This window comes from Physcomitrium patens, chromosome 26, assembly GCF_059467195.1.
Source record: "Physcomitrium patens ecotype Gransden chromosome 26, ASM5946719v1, whole genome shotgun sequence".
Taxonomy (NCBI): Eukaryota; Viridiplantae; Streptophyta; class Bryopsida; order Funariales; family Funariaceae; genus Physcomitrium; species Physcomitrium patens.
The window spans coordinates 10,519,645-10,539,424 of NC_143435.1; the positions used below are offsets into that span (position 1 = coordinate 10,519,645).

At 37.8% G+C, this 19,780-nt stretch overlaps 2 protein-coding genes across 10 annotated transcripts; one reads left to right on the forward strand and one right to left on the reverse strand.

Moving 5' to 3' along the window:
* Positions 1 to 8,546: 8,546 nt before the first annotated feature.
* On the forward strand, positions 8,547 to 10,866 carry LOC112277968 (uncharacterized). Its single transcript, XM_024510895.3, has 6 exons — positions 8,547 to 8,791; positions 9,302 to 9,423; positions 9,569 to 9,668; positions 9,965 to 10,031; positions 10,137 to 10,215; positions 10,344 to 10,866. Exons 1-6 carry the CDS (start codon positions 8,698 to 8,700, stop codon positions 10,389 to 10,391), a joined length of 510 nt encoding a protein of 169 aa, XP_024366663.1. The 5' UTR covers positions 8,547 to 8,697; the 3' UTR covers positions 10,392 to 10,866.
* Positions 10,804 to 16,715, reverse strand: LOC112277966 (uncharacterized). 9 transcript variants are annotated; one of them, XM_090247942.1, is made up of 12 exons: positions 16,355 to 16,715; positions 15,723 to 15,798; positions 15,362 to 15,464; positions 15,189 to 15,255; positions 14,636 to 14,721; positions 14,272 to 14,410; positions 13,773 to 14,057; positions 13,295 to 13,501; positions 12,981 to 13,085; positions 12,124 to 12,817; positions 11,507 to 11,790; positions 10,804 to 11,212 (listed from the first exon to the last, which is right to left on the reverse strand). In XM_090247942.1, the coding sequence occupies exons 6-12, from the start codon at positions 14,356 to 14,358 to the stop codon at positions 11,069 to 11,071; spliced, it is 1,806 nt and encodes a 601-aa protein (XP_090104068.1). In that variant the 5' UTR covers positions 14,359 to 14,410; positions 14,636 to 14,721; positions 15,189 to 15,255; positions 15,362 to 15,464; positions 15,723 to 15,798; positions 16,355 to 16,715; the 3' UTR covers positions 10,804 to 11,068. The 9 variants fall into 9 exon arrangements, with proteins under 9 accessions (XP_090104068.1, XP_024366656.1, XP_024366657.1 ...); XM_024510888.3 differs by lacking the exon at positions 15,189 to 15,255 and having other exon boundaries at positions 16,176 to 16,365; XM_024510889.3 differs by lacking the exons at positions 15,189 to 15,255; positions 15,723 to 15,798 and having other exon boundaries at positions 16,355 to 16,606.
* Between the last annotated feature and the right edge of the window lie 3,065 nt (positions 16,716 to 19,780).

Consider the following 19,780-nt stretch of genomic DNA (forward strand, 5'->3'; position numbering starts at 1 on the left):
AATGAATTTTTATTCATAAATGATTTTTCATCTATAAAGAAGAATTCATCTACAAAAACTCATCTATTCAAATCCTAATTCATCCAATTCAGCTTCTCATTCAATTTGAGATTGTTTATCAAATCTAAAATTTATTCAATTCATAAAATATAAATGTTTTCTACATCCTATGATCTTGGAATTTCTCACAAATTTCGAATGTTGATGTGGGTTGATATACAATTGGGAAGCCCTTCTATCCAAGCACCTTGCTGCTCGAGGTCGTTGGTGAACACCACCGCTGATACTACTTCGAATTTCTTGTTGCTCCTGTTGACCCTCCCTCGCTGTATCCGGGCTTTGCTATGGCAGTTATTCTGAACCTCCAAAACTCCAAGGCCCAATTGAACTCCTCGCTCATATACTGAGTCTTGGACAATCAAGCTGTCCAATCAATATTAAGTTGCAGGGAATAAGTTCTACCGCACAAGCAACCAAGTGCAACTTCTAGGTCTCTATGACAAGGCCACCACCCTGTCAAGAATCCTTCACAATTCGCTCAGTGCCACGGGTTTTGTGACTATACCACAAGCAAACACTAGTCCTATTTCAATCTACTGAGCAGTAATGATACTGAAGGCTTCTCCGTGCTTCCAACCTCACATCTCTGTGCTACCAATCTCCTATTTGTATTCCAATCTGAATGATAATTGTAATCCACCCAACAAAACCAACACTCTACAAAGCTGTTATGTGTAACGCCAAGCAACTATGTCAACTGCACAACTACAGTCCACATAGAAGGTGTTCTAAGTTGTTCTTTTAAATTCTACTTATAACAACGATTGCTTTTATCCTTGGATCAAATTCATGTCTTGGTACATTTTCGTTGTTGTTGCGATAATCAAGGGCTGAATCCTTGCTACATTGAACCAAGAATGGATGTAGAGAGCGACAGTTGCTGTACCAACTGGGTTGAAGAATATTACAGCGACATGTCATCTCGTTCAATTCAATTGGGGTACAACACTTTTCTGTCTCAACTTTTATATCCACAGGATCTTCCTTTGAACTTAGCCCAGAATTGTAGGCAAGATAGATAGCACCCACGTCAAAAGCTTCCACAAGGATCAATACCACGCAAGCTTCTTCTCAAGTAAAATTATTTATAAATTCAGCCACTCCGACAGCCACAATACGCTTTTGCAATACTCTATTGCAACTCGCCATCAAGGGACATCCAAGTCCTCATCGACTACAATTGCTACCACCAAGATTGGGAGCTTTTGGCTTGCTTCCAATCGTGAGTCCACAAGTTAGAAAAAAAAAAAAAAAACAATAAAACAAAAAACACTAAGTAATTGTAATCATAGTATTACAATACAACATCCAAGCACCTCCAGCCCTTACTCTGGTGGCGCTCCAATCACAATTGTTGGCACGGGCTTCAAGTCTAGACAATGGAAAAAGATAACTAAAGGATGATGAAATAACACAATGCAACATAGAATATACAGATCAGGGAGAGCAAAGAAGAGTAATACGATTTAATGGCTTAGTCCTTCGGCCGTACCAACGCTATGCCTTCTGTCGCATTAGGAACCCACTCCAATAAGCACTACCGAGTTCAGTAGCCTCCTGGCTCCACCATTGACGGTATTAGACACCGTCTTTTGTGAATTCACAACATCCGTCTTTTGTGAATTCACAACATCTGCCAGTAATATTGCCGCCAATCGATCTCCAAAAACGTGCACAGACATAGAACGTGGAAAAAACAGATACACTGCTTCCGCAACTTGGGAGAGAAACAAAATGTGCCATTGGACTGCAACACCAATATAGCCTTCGATGCCACAATTGAGCACTACCGATCCTTGCCGCCACTAGTATCAAAGTGCTACTCCAACTCAACACCTTCGCAACGACCCTTTGAAAATACATTTAGATAATAATAGAGGAAGAAAAAACGGCTCCGCTGGAGCATAAAAGAAGAGAAGAAGAGCCAGGGTCTAAGGCTGCCCTGGATCTTTGTTGACGTCGCCATCTGAATTCCAACCTCATCGCTTGGATGCGGAGGCCTGATTCCTAGCAGCTCAATATCCGGGTTCGACAACTGATAGCTCAATACGTCCCCATATTCCATATGCAGTATAATATTATATACACCGTATATCATATAATACATGTATATCATATCAGTACAACACTATAGAATATGATATTAATACCATATTCTATACAATTTCAGATTGTATCAATTCTGCATACATATCATATCCTATATAGAGTAGTTTGTAACAAAGATGGCTATATATAGACTATATCTATATCTTATATTAATTCTCTAATATTAAAATCTTAAATATTTTAGATTCTTTCTAGATGCTCCCATGATATTAAAAAGATGCTAATTTGATGCATCTTGAGATGCCTTTTATGTGAGAATTTCTACTAAATTTTCTATATTAAATCATATTTTCTCTTTTAACACTTTTTTTCTCCACCTAATATCCATTAAACTATTCTTCATGTAACAATTGCAATTTTGACACTCTAATTGCATTCTCTTGTTCTAAAACAATCAATGAGTCAACTTGGTGACTTACACATGGTGCTTCAACTATTAGAATAACAAATTGTTATAGACATATTTACTTTAATAATTATTTTAGTAATATGAATACATACAAGTAGATAAAAGTAGATTAATTTTATAATATCTTCTAGAAAAGCTTTCTAGAAGCTTTATAGATGCATTTTTAACTTTATACATATCTATAAGTAATTAGTAGGTTGCAAATTTGGCAACAAGTTAGCCACATGTCACTTGTGTTAGTAGTTTATGGAACAAGCTAACTATGTGGCACACATATAAAATGGGAGTAATATCATGGACGTATTTATTCAAATAGTTATTTAGATAATATGAATATATAAATAAGTAAAAATAGATTAATTTGATAATATCTTATAAAAAAGCTTCTTAAAAATTTTCATAGACACATATCATGGATATATATATTTATTTTAATAACTACCTATAGGATTAAAGAGAAGCATGTAAAAGTAGATTAAATTCATAATATCTTATAAAAAAAGCTTTTTAAAAGCTTTATAGATGTTGTTTTGACTTTATATATATTTATAGTTAATTAATAGGCTAAAAACTTGATCAACAAGTTAGCTACATGATATATGTTGTCATATTATGTAAAGTCTTAATTGAAAATGTAATAGGCATTTAGTTGTAGAAGGTAAAAGAAATTTGCAACAACAAGCTTTAATAACTAAAATGGAAGAAAAACATCATAATCCACTCGGGTATCAGCCGGCTTTATCTTTGATCTTAATATTGATCTTCCAGCAATAATAACTCTTAATTGAACTATTAACTTGCTCTCAAATTTTGCATAAGTATTGGAAGTCAAATCAACTATTAGCTCCAATAAAAATCACCTTAATCCAACTAGTAGATTGTTGCAAATCTTAGATAAACTTATTGGACCTAAAAATCCAATTTTTAAAATCCTAATCTACTTGAATTTCAATGGTCTCTATTTCAACCATTTAATTAATTTCAAATTTACAACATATATTTAACACAACTATATTGACAATCCTATAAAATTTTACTTGTAGATCTATTACAAAATTCACAAAATTATCCAAATTATAAATCCTATTTTGTTTCATAAAATCCAAAGTCGACTAAAACAACCTTGACTTTACAAAGCTCTTACAAAATCATTACAAACTCAAATTATCTAAAATCAATGCATTAAAAAATCCTAAAGAATCTTCTTCTAAATTCTACTCTTTGATCAATAGAAAAATCCTAGAATTACCATAGGTATGTGGTTTTATGCCTTGGGGTCTGATTTTGACCTTGGTTGACAATCAATCCTCTCCAAGTATCAATTTTTGTCTTCTTAAAGAATTTTTTACTAAAATCAATTTTTAACTTCTTCGTACATATGCCTATATTCTTTATTTTTCTAATTTATCTTGTTTTGTCTTATTTATGGTCCTATAAAGTAAGTAAAAACCAACTTTGTAAAAAAGTACTATTTGCACTATTAATTTATTACTCTTTAATTATTATCTATATTTATAAGATAATTTGCTATAATATTTTTTTCACTCTTTCACCTATTAGTTGTATTATATCATGAAAATATATTAATAGCTTGTGAAATAAATCAACTATGTCATACACATATAAATAACTTGCCTTGCAAATTAAGTCATGTATCTAGCAAAGTCAATACATATTGGAGGTCTTATAGAATATTGCCATATAGCTCATAATTAGAAAGTATATATGGAAGTAAGAGTGAAGTATTTTTTATTCTTATCAATGCCTTTTTAGTCCTTAATCTTTTTTTAAGACTTTCTAATTTTCTTGTCTTTGGCAATAGCCATTCTAGTTTATTATATTACTACCTTTGAGTGATTTTCTATTCTTTTGAAGTGACACAAGAATATATTGAAGATTTTTTTCTTCAAGATTTATGTCTTTGATAACACATTTTTATTTTTATATATATATCTATAAGTGATTGATAGGTTAAAAACTTGGCCAATAAATTAGCCACATATCGCATGTATTAGCAACTTGTGGAATAAGTTAACTACGTGGTGCACATATAGAAAACTTGTCTTATAAATTAGACATATATCTTGCAAATTGAACACATATTAAACATCATATAGAATGTTGCCACATCACTCTTAATATATAAAGAATGAAGAGTAAAGCCTTCTTCACTCTTATCAATCCTTTTCTTGCTTCCAATCTACTTTTAAGAGTCTTTAGCTTCCTAATCTTTAGCAATAATTATTCAAATTTTTTATTAAATATATTTATTTTCTCATTTCTATTTTATCATTTCTCTTTGATTCATTTTTCACTTATTTACATATCTTCTTCGAGTTTTTGTCCTTTACACAGATAAGGCAAGACTTCTCTTTGAACAATGAGGTGACTCCTCTACCAACATCAATTGCTATTCCAAATGAAGATCCTAGCTCAATCAGAAAAGGCCTATAATATGTCATTAGAGATCCACTTTAGCTTCAACATCAAATATTCAATTGCTATGTTGAGGTCAACTCAAGAGCTAAGACAACTAGTGCCTTTTAAAAACGAAGTATATGGAATAGATCTAAAAGATCCAAACACTTTTGAGGAGACAATAAGTCACCCAGGATGGACCACAGCAATGCATGAGGAGCTCGAATCCATTCAAAAAAATCAGACTTGGGAACTAGTCCATAGGCCAGAAGGCAAATCAACGATTACCTAGAAGTGAGTTTTTAAAACGAAATTGACACTAGATGGTAAGATAGAAAAGCTCGAGGCGTGATTGGTTGTGCGGGGTTTTGAGCAGAGGGAAGGTATCGATTATCAAGTTACCTTTGCTCCAACGGTCAAAAGGCCAACCATCAGATGTGTTGTGATCATGGCAACAAAGAAGGATTAGAGCATCCGACACTTAAATATAAAAACCGCAGTTTTGAATGGAGATCTTCAAGAAGAAGTGCATATGGAGCTGCCTCAGGGTCTGTGTCTTTTGCAACATGAAGATCAAGGAAAGGTTTTGGCAAGCTAGTCGAGTCTGGTACATTAAAATCCACATGTTCCTGATCGATTTAGGAATGGTTCAAAGTGATGAAGATCACAATTTGTAATTTTGCCAAGAACATGGGCTCATCATGATAGTCTTGATCTACGTTGATGATTTATTAATTACTGGTAATCATGCAAATCGCATTGACGCACTTGAGAATAAACTAGAAAACAGATTCGAGATGTCAAAGTTGGGCTTACTCACCTTCTATATCGGTGTCGAATTTGTCCGCTTGCCGCACGGGATATTGCTGCTCCAAAGAAACTACCTGCTAAATCTTCATGAGAAGTTTGGGATGACGAACAGTGCCCCGAAGCGACCCTGATGGAAGGTGTAAAACTTCACACAAACAGGGAAGCGGATTCGGTGGAGATAGGCAATTATCAGCGATTCATTGGAAGTTTAATTTACCTCACTCATACCTGACTGGACATTGCCTACCCGGTCAGTTGCCTCAGTCGCTTTATGTCGAGTCATCAATGAGCACATCTTGATGCTGCTACAAGCATCCTTCGCTACATCAGAGGAACAAGTAATTTTGGGGTGTTCTCAAGAACCACATCAATTGATCTGCAAGGCTTTGTTGATTCAGACTGGGGACGTGATCTGGATAAGAGGAGATCAACATCTAGTTTGTTGCATAAAGTGGGAGAGGTACCACTTCACTGGAGCAACAAGCTGCAGCCTATAGTAGTGCTTTCTACGACAGAAACGGAGTACAACGCTTTGTCCGATGGTGCGATAGAAATCATGTCGCTGCGAACGATGATGATTGAACTGGGGGAGGGACCAATGCAACCAACAAAGGTATTCTGTGATAACCAGAGTTCCATTAAGGTGGTCAAAAATCTAGTGCTGCATGCGAGAACTAAGCACATCGAGTTGCAGCATCATTACATTAGAGAAAGGGTTGAGGAAGGCGACATCAAAGTAACGAATATTCACACAAGTGAGCAAGAGGCTGATATATCTTACAAAATCTTTGGGAGGAGTTATTTTTCAACAATTTCGACAAAGAATAGGAATATTCAATCTTGAAGAATTCTCAGAGTGTGCCTCCCACTAGTAAAACTGTTCATCGATACAACCAATATCTGAACTATGACCACAAACTATATCTCCTGCATCAACGCTACTGCCCTCACATGACAAAGAATCGACGATATCCAAATCGGTAAACATGTGTCGATCATGTTGCAGATCGTTTCCAGCATTTGTGATTGTTGTAGTATTCTAAGTCATCCTTGTATTCTGATTGTTGTAGGATACCACAACATCTGGGTCAGCTTAGGTATCACTTTTGTGACCATTCTAGCTTCACCGATTCTGGCATTGGCCTGCTAATCGAAGATGAATCTCGAGTTTATACTTTCTGTTAGTTGGGGTACCGTTGGATTTTACAGTATGGATTCATGACACAAACAGTAGTATAAGTAGTAGGCTAGTATTTAGAAGTTGCTCTCTTAATCGCATTGGTCAAAAGTTTTCAGTGGCTTTTAAAGCAGTTCTTATGGTTTTGTTTAGGGAGTGAGAGGGTGGAATGGCTTTTCTGTGGTACTTTCTAGATTTTTTTTATCATGTTCCTTTCTTCTCCCACCTTCTGACGCACAAAAATTTAAGTAAATTAAAAGTTTAAAAAAAAATCAGTGTCAAATTTACTGTAAGTTTCAAAAAGGATTTTTGGTAGGTGGTTTGATTTAATCAACTGACATTAACATTTAATTTATCTTGCACATTTTGATTTGAAATTTCTTTTGAATTTACATTTGGTTCATTTTGGCCAAATTATATGACTAATTTTTCACATACTGGCAAAGGTGAACCTCAATAGGCTATTAAGCTGATTTTATTGAGAAAAAAAAAAAAAAAAAAAAAAAAAAAAGGAATCGTTTTCAATCAGAAACTCCATTTTGTTGAAATATCTTCAAGTCTCATTTAGCTTTGAAATCTGCTTCATTCCATCAACACATAGAGTCGTGGCTCTTATATTCCAACTTGCATAAATTTAGAGGTTGTGATATTTTCAATACATGTCATTATTTTACCTTTGGTTGAAGAAGTTAGTACCAAAGGAGTTTTTTGGGTTTATCCAATCCACCTTTAAATCCTAGTGTATATGATTGTATCCTCTTGATTGAAATTTGCACATTTATTCTACTTCTACTAACTTAGCTTAAGTAAAAGATTACAAGGTCTCAAATTCTCCACATTTAGTCTGCTCAAGAACGAACCCCATCTCCAAAAGTAAAGCAACTGTGTGTACTTTTTTTTAACTTGATTGTTCTGTTTTTGCAACATTGCATTACAATATATAGAAAGAGTTGAGTCTTTTGGTGATCTCAGAAGTCAGCTCAAGAAGTTCTGTAGCATGGCCTCATTTGTTCATATTTTTGGAAGGCCTCACAAGCCCAAAAATACCGATATTTTTACAAGATTAAAAATAATTTTAAACTTGGATGATTTACGGTATTACCTGATAATCCGTGCAAGAATTACATAACCATAAATAAAATTTTCCGTTGAATAACAATAAAAAAGTCCGAATGAAACCGAAAAATAATAAATAAATAAATAAATAAATAAATAAATAAAGATACTCTTACATTAGTCCACCAAACCACATACACAACAACAACAAAAAAAAAAAGATAATAAATAAATAAATAAACAAGCTTATTCCTTACATGCAAATTATTACATTCCATATACACTCATGATTTTTGTTATAAAAAGAAAAGAAAAAAATAACTAAAAAAAACGTCAAGTAAATAATAAAATCCTCAACATTATCTCATTCTCCAATGAGAAAGCATAATATTAAAAGAAACGAGCACATATAAGCGTGGCCGGTAGTGAGGGATGTCGCCCATGCCCGCGGACAAAAGGAATATTCATTTAGATTCTGGAGCCTATGGCCGAAGCAGGGCGACCGGCGAGGACTCCACGGACCCCGACGAGCAGGAGATTCGAAATCCGACTCAATTTGCAGATGAAGAAGCATCGCCGATCACTTCGGAGGAAGAGGAATTAAAGCACCGCGAATTGATTGCTCACTCTCTCGCTCGCTCGCATACCCAATTGCCCAATGCTGAGTACTCGCGGACGCGCGTGGTCGCAGCTGCTGCGGGTGGCGGCATCGTGCTCCAACGCTTCCTCACCTTTCGCCAATCGAGATCGCGGTGCTGCTTCGCCTTTCTCAGTTCGGAGTTGGGTTTCGGTTGTTTTAGGATTTCTCGTACGGGTGTTGTCGTAGTTGAATTCGTGCGCCAATTCGCGGTTCTGTGTGCGGTAGAACCCGCCGGGGACTGATGGATCCTTGGCTGCGAATTCGTTATTCGGAGGAGGGTTCTTTTCGTGTCTGTAGAGGTGTAGTTGAGATCTTCGATGGTGAGGTTGAGAGCTCTCACATTGCACCGAAACCCCTGGAAGTGACGGGGCCTTGGGTGTTCTCATGAATTCTCGAGAATTCGGAAATTAGGGTATGAAATATGTAGGAAGGAGATCAGGCTATGTTAAGTGTGCAACTTGCCGGCCATGTTTCGATGGTTGGAAAGATGTTAGGGTGATTGAACTAGGTCTTTTAGTTCTGAAGTGGTTGCAGCATCGAGCCGAATGTGAGAGGGCTTTGTTTTGTCGTGTGGTTTGTCATAAACCCAACGAATGACACCAGAATGTACTCGAAATGGCAGTTCCATGGTTGCAACAGCGAGCTGGTATTAGTATTACTGGAGATGGAGCAGATTCCCATGATGATTTTAAGCCCGTGCATAAAGGAGATGCTGGAGTCTCCGTCCAGGAACACATCGAGAGGGTAACATACGTCATCCCTTTGCAAGTCCTTGCATTACGTCTGTCGAATTTGGAGTGCGACTATTTTTTATCTTGCAGTATGAGTTAATTCCTTCGACTGCTTTAATATTCGTGAGCTATCTATCAATTTGTTGATGGGGATACAGGACGTCAAGGAAAATCCAGTATTGATTTACATGAAAGGAGTTCCTGATGCACCTCAGTGCGGATTCAGTGCCATGGTTGTTCACATATTGGATGAATATGGTAATGGATCTTACCTCTAATTTGGAAGATGAGAGTATCTCATGAGAAAGTATCACTGCCTGTTGGAGTTTCCAAATTTACCTTCACGAAAATAGAAAGTTGTTTTAATGTTAGTTGTTAAATGACAAGTGGATAAAGCCACATGTCTTACCCCAGAGGTTACTAATTTCGAGGGAGGGTCATGAAATTCCAGTTGCACGTTGATTTTAAACAAAAATGCAGTTTATTCTGATCTTTTTTGTATGGTTTTGTGAGTGTGTGTTTAACTATGGGGTGCTCTGCATGGTGAATCGCAGGAGTACGGTATAAGACGAGGAATGTTCTGTCCGACCCGGAGCTTAGAAATGCCATCAAAGAGTACAGGTTCCATGTCTACCAACGTTGATTTTCTAACTTACATATCAACTCATGGAACAGAACTTGAGAGGAATTGTTGTAGACTAAATCCGATCGTGCTTTTAAATGCAGTAATTGGCCAACAATTCCACAAGTTTACGTGAACGGCGAGTTTGTTGGAGGATCCGACATTCTCATCTCCATGCACCGGGTAAGTCCACATCTTGCAGTTCAAATTTTGGCGTTCAATACAAAGTCACAGGTCATGTGAATTAGTATACAAAGGTCAAGCAGCTGTATTAATGACTTAATTGAACTAACGATTTGTGAATGTGACAGTCAGGGGAGCTGAAAACATTGCTGAAAGACGTGAAGAACATCAGGTAACTGCACTTGCGATGATGTCTGAGATCAACGATACTTTTACCGTTTAATCGTCAAAGCCAAGATGATGGTTATATGCCGCAAAGTCACAAGGGGTGTGGAAAGATAACGGTGTGCACTTGCGGGAACATATTTCCGCGGTGAAAATCTGTTCGATTCTGATACCGATGATTCGTAAATCATTTTGAATCCGACCTGTGGGACGAGGTGTCACGATGTGGGCTTTTACTAGATTTAGGACTTCAATGTATATAGGGACGGGGTTTTCAGCTACGTCTAAGGAGTTTCAATGATGTGCATCAAGTTGTGTTGTCTTTCTTTGTTACTTCTTGTCAGTACTTGAACGGAGGAGACACATACAATGTAGGCAAACTAGCACTCATCGATTATTTCTGGCGCTTTCTTTTCAGCTAGATGCAACAAGACGATATTCTTTTATGTACTCAAAGCTTCTTTCAACTTGACAATATTTGGAAAAGTATGGTTTGATCAGCATCTAGGCATATAAAAAAACGTTGGGGCCATTGCACTCTAAACAACTTGAAATGGATTTAGATGCCGTCACTGTAATGGACTTAAAAGTGTGAGGCAATGTAAAAAGGTCAAATGCTGGTCTTCTGTTACTACAACACCAAAGTAAGGTCAAGTTTGCAATTCAACTTAACATGTCGAGCTACCAGTCACCTCCACTTCGTTGCAGATTTAGCGTCTCCGCCGAAGGACTTTCTTCTCAAAACAGTCTGACCACCACCGCCGGAGTCAACAGGACTAACAATCTCCACAGATGCATCCTTGAAGAGACCACTTGGAAGGCTGGTCCGCACCTGAAACACAAAATTTACACAATTAGAGAACACTCATGAAACTGAGTCCATATCTTCTGTTCAATTTTCTATGACACAATGCAAAATTGCCACCTTGGATATCTCCCCACTAAAACAACACAGATGGTCCAAGTAACTTAGTTTAAAGCTTGAAATTACTCCTGGAACAAATGAAGCTCCGACTTGAATCCTCAAAGCATGCCATCATCCATACACATGCCTTCACCACGTATCACTTCAAACATTAGTTCAGATGGAAAATACTGCTTTGAAAGCTTTAAGTCAATGCAAAACCTGCAAAGTAGATTTTGATCTAACTGCGGCGGTTCCACTTGGAGACTTCGATCTTGCAACTGAAGGGCCTCCAAAAGAGAGACGCTTCGGCTGTTTGACGGGTGACTCCTCTCCCTCCACTTTGGTCTTAGGACTCGTGCGTGCTTTGGCTTTCGCAGAAACTGTGGCCTCCATATACCGGCTTCTAGTCAACTTGTGACTTGTTGGTCCACTGTTCTCCCCATTCCCTGCCTCTTTCGTCATGTTGGGTGTACTAATCGCATCGACGTTAGCCTTAGCATGACCTGCACGTAACATCAAAATAGTCATGATAGAAAAGAGAGTGGAAACAATGACGAGATTCAAGCCTTCTAGTTAACAGGTTCGACCAACAGAAAAGCCCTTATCATGCCTACACACATGCCCAGATCGCATATACACAAGTATATGTTGTTTATCTGCAGCATGCAAAACCCTGGGCAGCCAGCCTGGAGGAATTAAAAATCCAGCCTTGATCCAACACAATCTCCAAGCTCCTCTCGTCATCTAACTACCTAATTAGTGACAAAGTCATGAAGGAATTGACTTTTTTTGATGCCAATCAAACTACAATTTCGGAGAAACGTCGCTTTGATTACCTGACATGGGAGAATCTCGAGGACTGGCTTTGGTAAACTGGTCTTCGTTAACTCCGTGTTCAGAACCAGAGGAACCACTGCAACTAGGATCCTGCTCCGCCGTCCCGTCATTTGATACAGCAAAAGTACCTCCGTTTGAACCAGGATGGTTGGAAGGAGGTGGAGGTTGGAAGGATGAACTATCTGATGGTGAAGCTAGAGCAGCATCGCTCTCATGAGCTATGGGCCTCACAATTTCTTCAGGGGGAGAAGCTGGGGGAAGCTGTGTCATTTGCCTTGGTGAAATTGTCAGCTTTTCAGGTGATAGGTTCTTTCTTCCATTGATGTCAGGCATATTTGATGAAGGCTCATCAGCAGAAGGTGGAGATGGAAGAGGCAATGGAATATTTCCATTCGCTCCGACAGCACGGCGACTTTTCTTAGCTCTGTCTTCTGGTTTCTCAACCCTTGAGTTCAGTGGTGGTGGAGACCGAGCAGGTTTCAAATTGACTCCATCAATTTTGACATTCTTTGGCTGGACCCCGAGAAACTTCACAGATGAAACATTCTGGTTACCTTCCTTCGTAAGGTCGAAGTGACGATTCTCCCAGGGGCGGGCAGCCATCCACCGGTCCATCCAGCTCCACCCCCAATGGGATTGATCGGGCTCACTTTCTGTAAACAACATGTTTCGTTTTGGGGTATTTCGTTTCGCCTGAGAAGATGGAACAAATGCAGATTCCAGAGTGATCAATAAACGGTGCTAGGCTTTCAAGCAGATGTCCTAATATGTAATAAGCTGAACGCATATAAATGAGTATTCTTACTTTACCCACTAAAAGTTTCGATTGAAGAATTCGTTAAGATGGACAATACACCTGCTGTGAGAACGCGTAAGCCATTGCCCTTTCTCGCTTCTTGGCTGCCTCTTCTCGTATCTGCTGTTTTTCCTTCGAGTCCCGACCTGTGATCCAAGCTCCCTCCTGAAAAGAGAAAGTCAAGTAATACCACGCAGAAATGTTTATGAAGGGAAACTCTTAGTGACACCGACCACAAACGCTTCAAAAGTTTTTACCACAGCGATCTCGCCCAGTTGCGAAGTACTTGGCAGAGTTTCAAGAGAAAAATTGCCCAAGCAGGACTTTAAAAGTGGTCAAACATTGAAATGAAGATTGAGTTGGTTGCAGCATACTGAGGTCTTTGGTCGTGCAAGAGCGAGACGCCTTTGCATGATCTGCTGCTGTACAGCTTGTCCTTCCTCTGACATCCTGACTCGACGAGCACGGATACGGGCTTGAACACGAACAAGAGCTCCCATCGCTCTCAGTGTTGTTGCGGCCTGCCTTCGTACAGTGTGTCCTCGCACCAAGGCTTGAAGTCGAACAAGTCCTTTCAAAGCCTTCAAACCACTCCACTCATAGCACTGATTAGAATCAGCAGGCTCACACTTCTTGATTGCACATCCAAGGTGGCTCGCATAATCAGGCACATCTACATAGTAAAGAAAAAGCACAATCATAATATTCTGAAATCCTGGAAGCACGTATCAAGGTACGCCTTCATTTCGAGTTGCTATTCTAGTTCTATGAAATCGCAGCGACCAAATAACTCCAGTAGGACAAGCCAAAGCAAGTCCCTTCTATGATGTCCCTGTACTTGCACAAGCTTACCAAGTGGTTACGAAAAGCTCGCTGTATTTGAATAGCTGCCTGTTCCTCGCGAAGTGCTTCGGCTTCCCTGTCGACCTCGGATTCCATGGCCTCCTGTCGTGCATGGTCATTATCTGGCTGATTCTCTAACTCAGCAATTACCTCTTCCTTCGAAAATTCGTTGCCACGCTCCTGCTCAACTTCTTGATTGGTCAGTCCCGTAACAGCTGGTAGTGGGAGAGGTATAGGCACAGCCTTATAATAGTCCAAATTTGTCCCTCGATTACCCTTCGAAGGCCTCTTTTTCTGTACACAGACAAAACACAAACCTCATCCTAGTCAACAGCTGCAAACCCACAATGCCACTCCAGGAGAAGACATGATTCAGCAGCCCAGATTGAGATCCACCCTTCATACGTATAAATAATATGCCTAAAAAGTTAGGCCCGTCAACTGCATATAGACACTAGAATTAAGAAATTGAAATCTTCAGCGCAACGACGTCCCCCGAGAGACTTACGGTTTCATCTTTGTCATCAATTACATCCTTCGATGGAGACCTGAAAGCATTCTTGACCTTCTTCAACCACTTGCCTGACTTGCCCATGGCTCCCGTGCTTTCAGACAAACATCACCTCTTATGAAGAAAACTCCAGATGCTGCACACATCAATCCGCACATATTATGTAACGTCGAAAGACAGGCAAAAAAGGTAGGGAAAAACTACTGGCAGACCGTGTAGACATGGAGCAAAGAGCTTGGGTGCAGGAATTGCAGCTTCCCACGCTCAAGTGCTGCGATGGGCTTGTTCCTCTTTCATGTCCCACAAAAGACTGTATGATATACAATCAAAACGAATTTGAAAAAACGATCGAATTGCTTACGATTAAATCATTGAATAAAACCACGTGAGCTCTCTTGGTCCATCTTCAATGGCAGCGGATGCAACTCATTGTTCATCTCTCTCGGCCTGCATAGAAACAAAAGAAAGTTGCATCGCAGAAAAATTGTAAAGGTAGGAAAGTATATTGTTCACGAGTGTTAAAACTTCATTGCAAAGAGAGTTTTCAATGCACAAAACTGCTATCCTCTAGACAACCTGGGAGAAGTAAACAAATCGTGATGACACATTTACATGCCAAGCAGACGTGGCGAAAAGGTTTTAGAGCGTCTGATTGAAGACGAACACACTCTACTATGACACATGCTCAGTTACCACGGCAAGTCCTGGTGCACAGGGATTTTCATTCACGGTCTATTTTCTAAAAGAGAAAGATAAAAATAACAGTAATAGTAACATTAATAACATTATGAAGAAAAAGTGGTATATCGGGTGTTAACAGTAACAGAATAAAGAACGGAAAATCCCTCACGATAGCTAAAACCCTAGGTCAAGTTGTTGTTCTCGTTATCAATGAGCAAACAGAATAAACCCACATCGCAACATCCAGAACTCCTGGGTGCTGATCCGATTTCTCCGAACCCAATAGCTTATTTCATGAGCCTGATTACACAACACCCAAATGCCGTCTTCCGCATCAAATTCTCTCTACACATTCCAGTTCCGTAATCTCTAAATTAGCATTCTAGGAAGAAAGTGCTTAAATTACCTATACAGCCTCATGTGTTTTTCTTTCACACTCCCGAGCTTCAAAAGTTTCAATTTCTCGAGCATTATTATGAATATGTGGGAATCACGCTTGGTTTCCAGTGCTGCGCAGTTGAGGTTGAAGATAAAAGCTGTTAAGGGAGATGCCAACAAGTTCCATGATCTAGAATTCGAGCATTCTAACTTGGAAGTTGTACCATCTGAATGTTTTTACAATGAAAACGATTTGACCTCTAAATGTCTCGTTAACCTAGATTACATTCTATACACTCCATGAGTTGATTACTTTCCCGCCGAAACACAAGCAAAATATTCAAGCATTAAATTGAAAATGACATTCAGGACCTACGCCGTGAACCTACTCTTTCAACATTGATATTGAACCGCATTCATTCGCACAAATCACCCCTTCCCATGTAACACACGAGGATCAATCTCCTGAAAGCAGAGTGTGCAATACTTAGTGCCAGAGATTTTGAATAGGGTCCCCGTTCCTCAAGTACTACAAAAAAAGTAACCAGGTCGAAAAAAATGCTCGCTAAGCAGCGGCGTATGAAAACTACCACAGACTACGCTGTAAATATTCAGATACGATAAACATGACCACAAGAAAGAATCGAGATAAAAACGAAAGGAGCCTTGCACCCGAACTTCATGGAACCTAATAGAGCTACAGATACGCATCGAAATGCTCATAGGACAATAAGCGCGATGATCAATAATAGAAGACTTCAAGAAAACCAAAAGACTCCTCACTTCCAGCTTCACGAGCTCGAAATAACACCAAAGTCACGAGACACACACGAATGTCGTACCAACGGCTCGCAAACGTCTCCCGGCAAGCATCTCCGCCCTGATCCTCCAAACCAATTCAACCCGACGCCTCACAAGTCCAAACCAGACAGCAATATCGCGCTACGGCACCCGAAACAATCAAGAGGACTCAGACGCACCATCACCGACACCGAGAGTAGCTTGCAGAGCATCTGCGAACCTTCAACGATTGAAGACGGCATTGATGCGGAGACCCTGTCTTCCACCTCGCGCACCCGGAGATCTGCACGGGGCCGAAAATGTGCAACCAAGTACAAGGGAGGGCCAAATTTAGGACGAGACCGTGCGCAAGAGGGCCAATGGATCTGCCTGTCAATGCTCCTCCGTCGCCAACGCCATATGCCACTGATCCAACGCGGAATCGCTCTCTGAATCCTTTCACACGCACCTCTCCGCCATTGCTCCGAGCTCCCCCTCCCAAAGTTTACGAGCACCCCGTGACCCTGGCTCCCGCTACAACAACCCTGTCCACCAACCGACCACCCTCTTCCTACCTACCGACCTGCCTCCCTGCATCTCGGGGCCTCGTAAAGGACAAATCAAGCTTTTGATCATACTTAGTGCTGATCGGGAAACAACCGCGATCACCTGGACCCGCTCCCGCGAAGCAGAGTGACCCGCGTTGTCTTAGATTTCCCCGAGGGGGAGACCCGGCCCGGTATATTTGCTTTACCGTGGAACCGGTGGGGAATGGTCCGGATTCCAGGCCCCTCAACCGGGCATAGAGGGTGCTCGCTATATGTGCCAGTGACTAATTGGAGGCTTTTGTCGCCATTTAGGGCTTGGCTTTCGCCTTGTACCCTCCTCCGACTTTGGATATCTAATTATTAAGAACACTCAATGCAGACATGTAGTGGTTCTAAATGGTTGCATGGATGGATCTTCATTTTCATCAAAAAAAAGTTCACTTTTTCTAAAATGCACAAGTTGTTTTACAAAATTCTTAGGTCGTTTTATAGAGCTTTGTATTATAGAGTGAGTGCCTTCATGCACTCTTTTGTTCTTTGTTTTTATCAAAAAAATTCATGTTCTATGGAGACAAAATGTATCTTCTATTCATTACATGTATCTTGCTTTATTTTCATCAAAAAATGTAATGTTGTTAAGAGTTCATAGGGCGTTTTAGAATCTTTGATTGCTAGTAATAACAACAAAGCAACATGAAATTTTCTCTACATGTGCTTTATCAAGTCTTTGGAATTTGTTTATTGTAATTACAAATGTAAGACATATTGGAAATTTCTTTTTCTTTAGAATGAACAAAAGTTCTTTTGTTATAGAAGTTAATATAATCTGTGGAATAAACATCAAGTTTCTTATAAATTGGCTTCCAAAAATTCTTGCTTGAAGAACTCAATCCATGAGTTGTATAATTATTAATCAAGTTCTATTGCAAAGTTGTTGGAGAGGAGCAATGTTTCTTAGTAGCATCACTAGAGTCCCAATCTTAAGGCAAAACCTTAATCTGGCCATTTTAGATGGATAAATAATTTGATAAATTTGGTTGGATAAACATTATTATTATTGACACCATCTTTGACAATAACTTCATTGATGCTTAGATATTCTTATTCTTCTTCAAGAAATATGATTAGAATCTTTTTATTAATATCCTCTACATGATCATTTTATGTAGATAAAATCATTCTATTTTTTAAGAAGACATTATTTGCTACATCATCTTTTCCTAGCCTTAAATAAAAAAATATCAATTAAGGACATTAATTGTCAATTGACAATCATGTGATCATAAAGCATAACCATATTGTCAAGCAATAAGTTTGTATAGTTTCCAATATGGCAAGTCACAAATAAAAATATTAATCAATAATAATACAACCATAAAGAATTTAAATGCACCACTTTTATTATATACAACATGTACATGCATTCCATACCTAAAGAAGCCAAGAAGAAAATTAAATGTCTGTTTGAAGTGCTTCTGAATTCAACCTCATATTTTTTTTTTAATGTATGGATTTTTATTTAAAGCCAAAGTACTAAATGTCAACAAGATGTTCAAGTTCTTTTCATGATTATTGGTAATATTTGGCAAAAATCTCTACCAAAAACAATTGTAGCTCATAGAAATGGGCAATCAATATATCCAATGTTTCTAAAAGAATGATCAATTTTCTCAAGACAATAACAATATTGCATTGAAAGTTTATTTCAAATAATAAGAAAATTTTGGCAAATAAACTTGACATGGTCAAAATTCTTAATAATTGAATATAAAAGAAATTTTATTACAATCTAGTAGAATCTTGAACATAGAATGAACAATCCTTTCTCCATCACGTAGCAATGAAGTAATGCTTGATGATGCAACATATATACAATCTTTTGCATCAATTGAACTTTAGTTGCCAAATTTTTGTAGACAAATGTCTTATTAATTCTTACAAGTCTATTTAAAAAAATATATATGTCTATGTTCTTCCGTTATAAATGCCACAATATCATCATATGTATTTATTTGCTCAAGATTCAATTGTAGAACATATTGTTCCAAATTTTCTTCTAATTATTGAATGTCCCATACTCATTCTTCAATAATAAATTGATTTCCATTAATCCTTGCATTTCAATTGTTTCTTAGTAATGACATTAGAAAAAAGTATGCAAGCATTTTATTGGAGTCTTGCAAAATCTTATCCAATAGAAAGAGTCTAAAATCCTTAATTTATTGCTCTATTGAATTGTTAATTCCATATTCTTTTTGAAAACAAGCACTAAGATCATCCAAGCTGCTTTTTCAAAATATTTTTCATAGATTTAATGGATTTATCAAATTTTTGTATAATAGCAAAATAACAAATAACGCCTTCAATTGAAATTCAATTTTTATTCTTGATGCCTCTTCTAAATATTATTGCCACTCTTTGTGATATTTAAGTAATTCTAAAGCTATAATTGTATTTTTAAATATTAGATAAGAAATTTTATAAATAATCTTTAAGTATTCAAATGATTGTAAACCTCTAACATGGATTAACAAAAGCCTCAAATAGTATCTTTCTCCCATTGCTGGATTTGTAAAATATATCCTTTCAATAGCAAATTCATATTTTTTTAATGTCCACATCTATTTTGTCGTATGTTAAATAAAATATTGTAAAAACTATTAGTATGTATCTTGCCATTGCCATTATTGCATACATTTCAAAAAATGAAGTTAATGTTGTTTTTTTGTCTTTTAGCATGTTCTAGAATTGTAATTGCCTCATTATTTGGATCATATACTACTTGATGCATTCTTGAAAGATGAATGGCCAAGAGAATAATATTTGGTATTTTTTATGGATCTATATGCCAAATAGTCTCTAAGTAGCTTCCAAAGCTTGAATGTATCTTATATTTAAGTATTATTTAATCTTATTGTCGTATTACATATGTTCTTGCTTAAAAATGCACTAGGCATCTAATTGTAGAAGATAAGTAGAAAGGCAACAATAATCCTATCAAATCCAATAAAATATTAAATAAACTTTAAATAATATTAAATAATCCGAATCAAATTTTAATCAATCCAAAATATATATATTTTTTAAATTACAAAAGAAATAAAAAAAAGTCATAAATT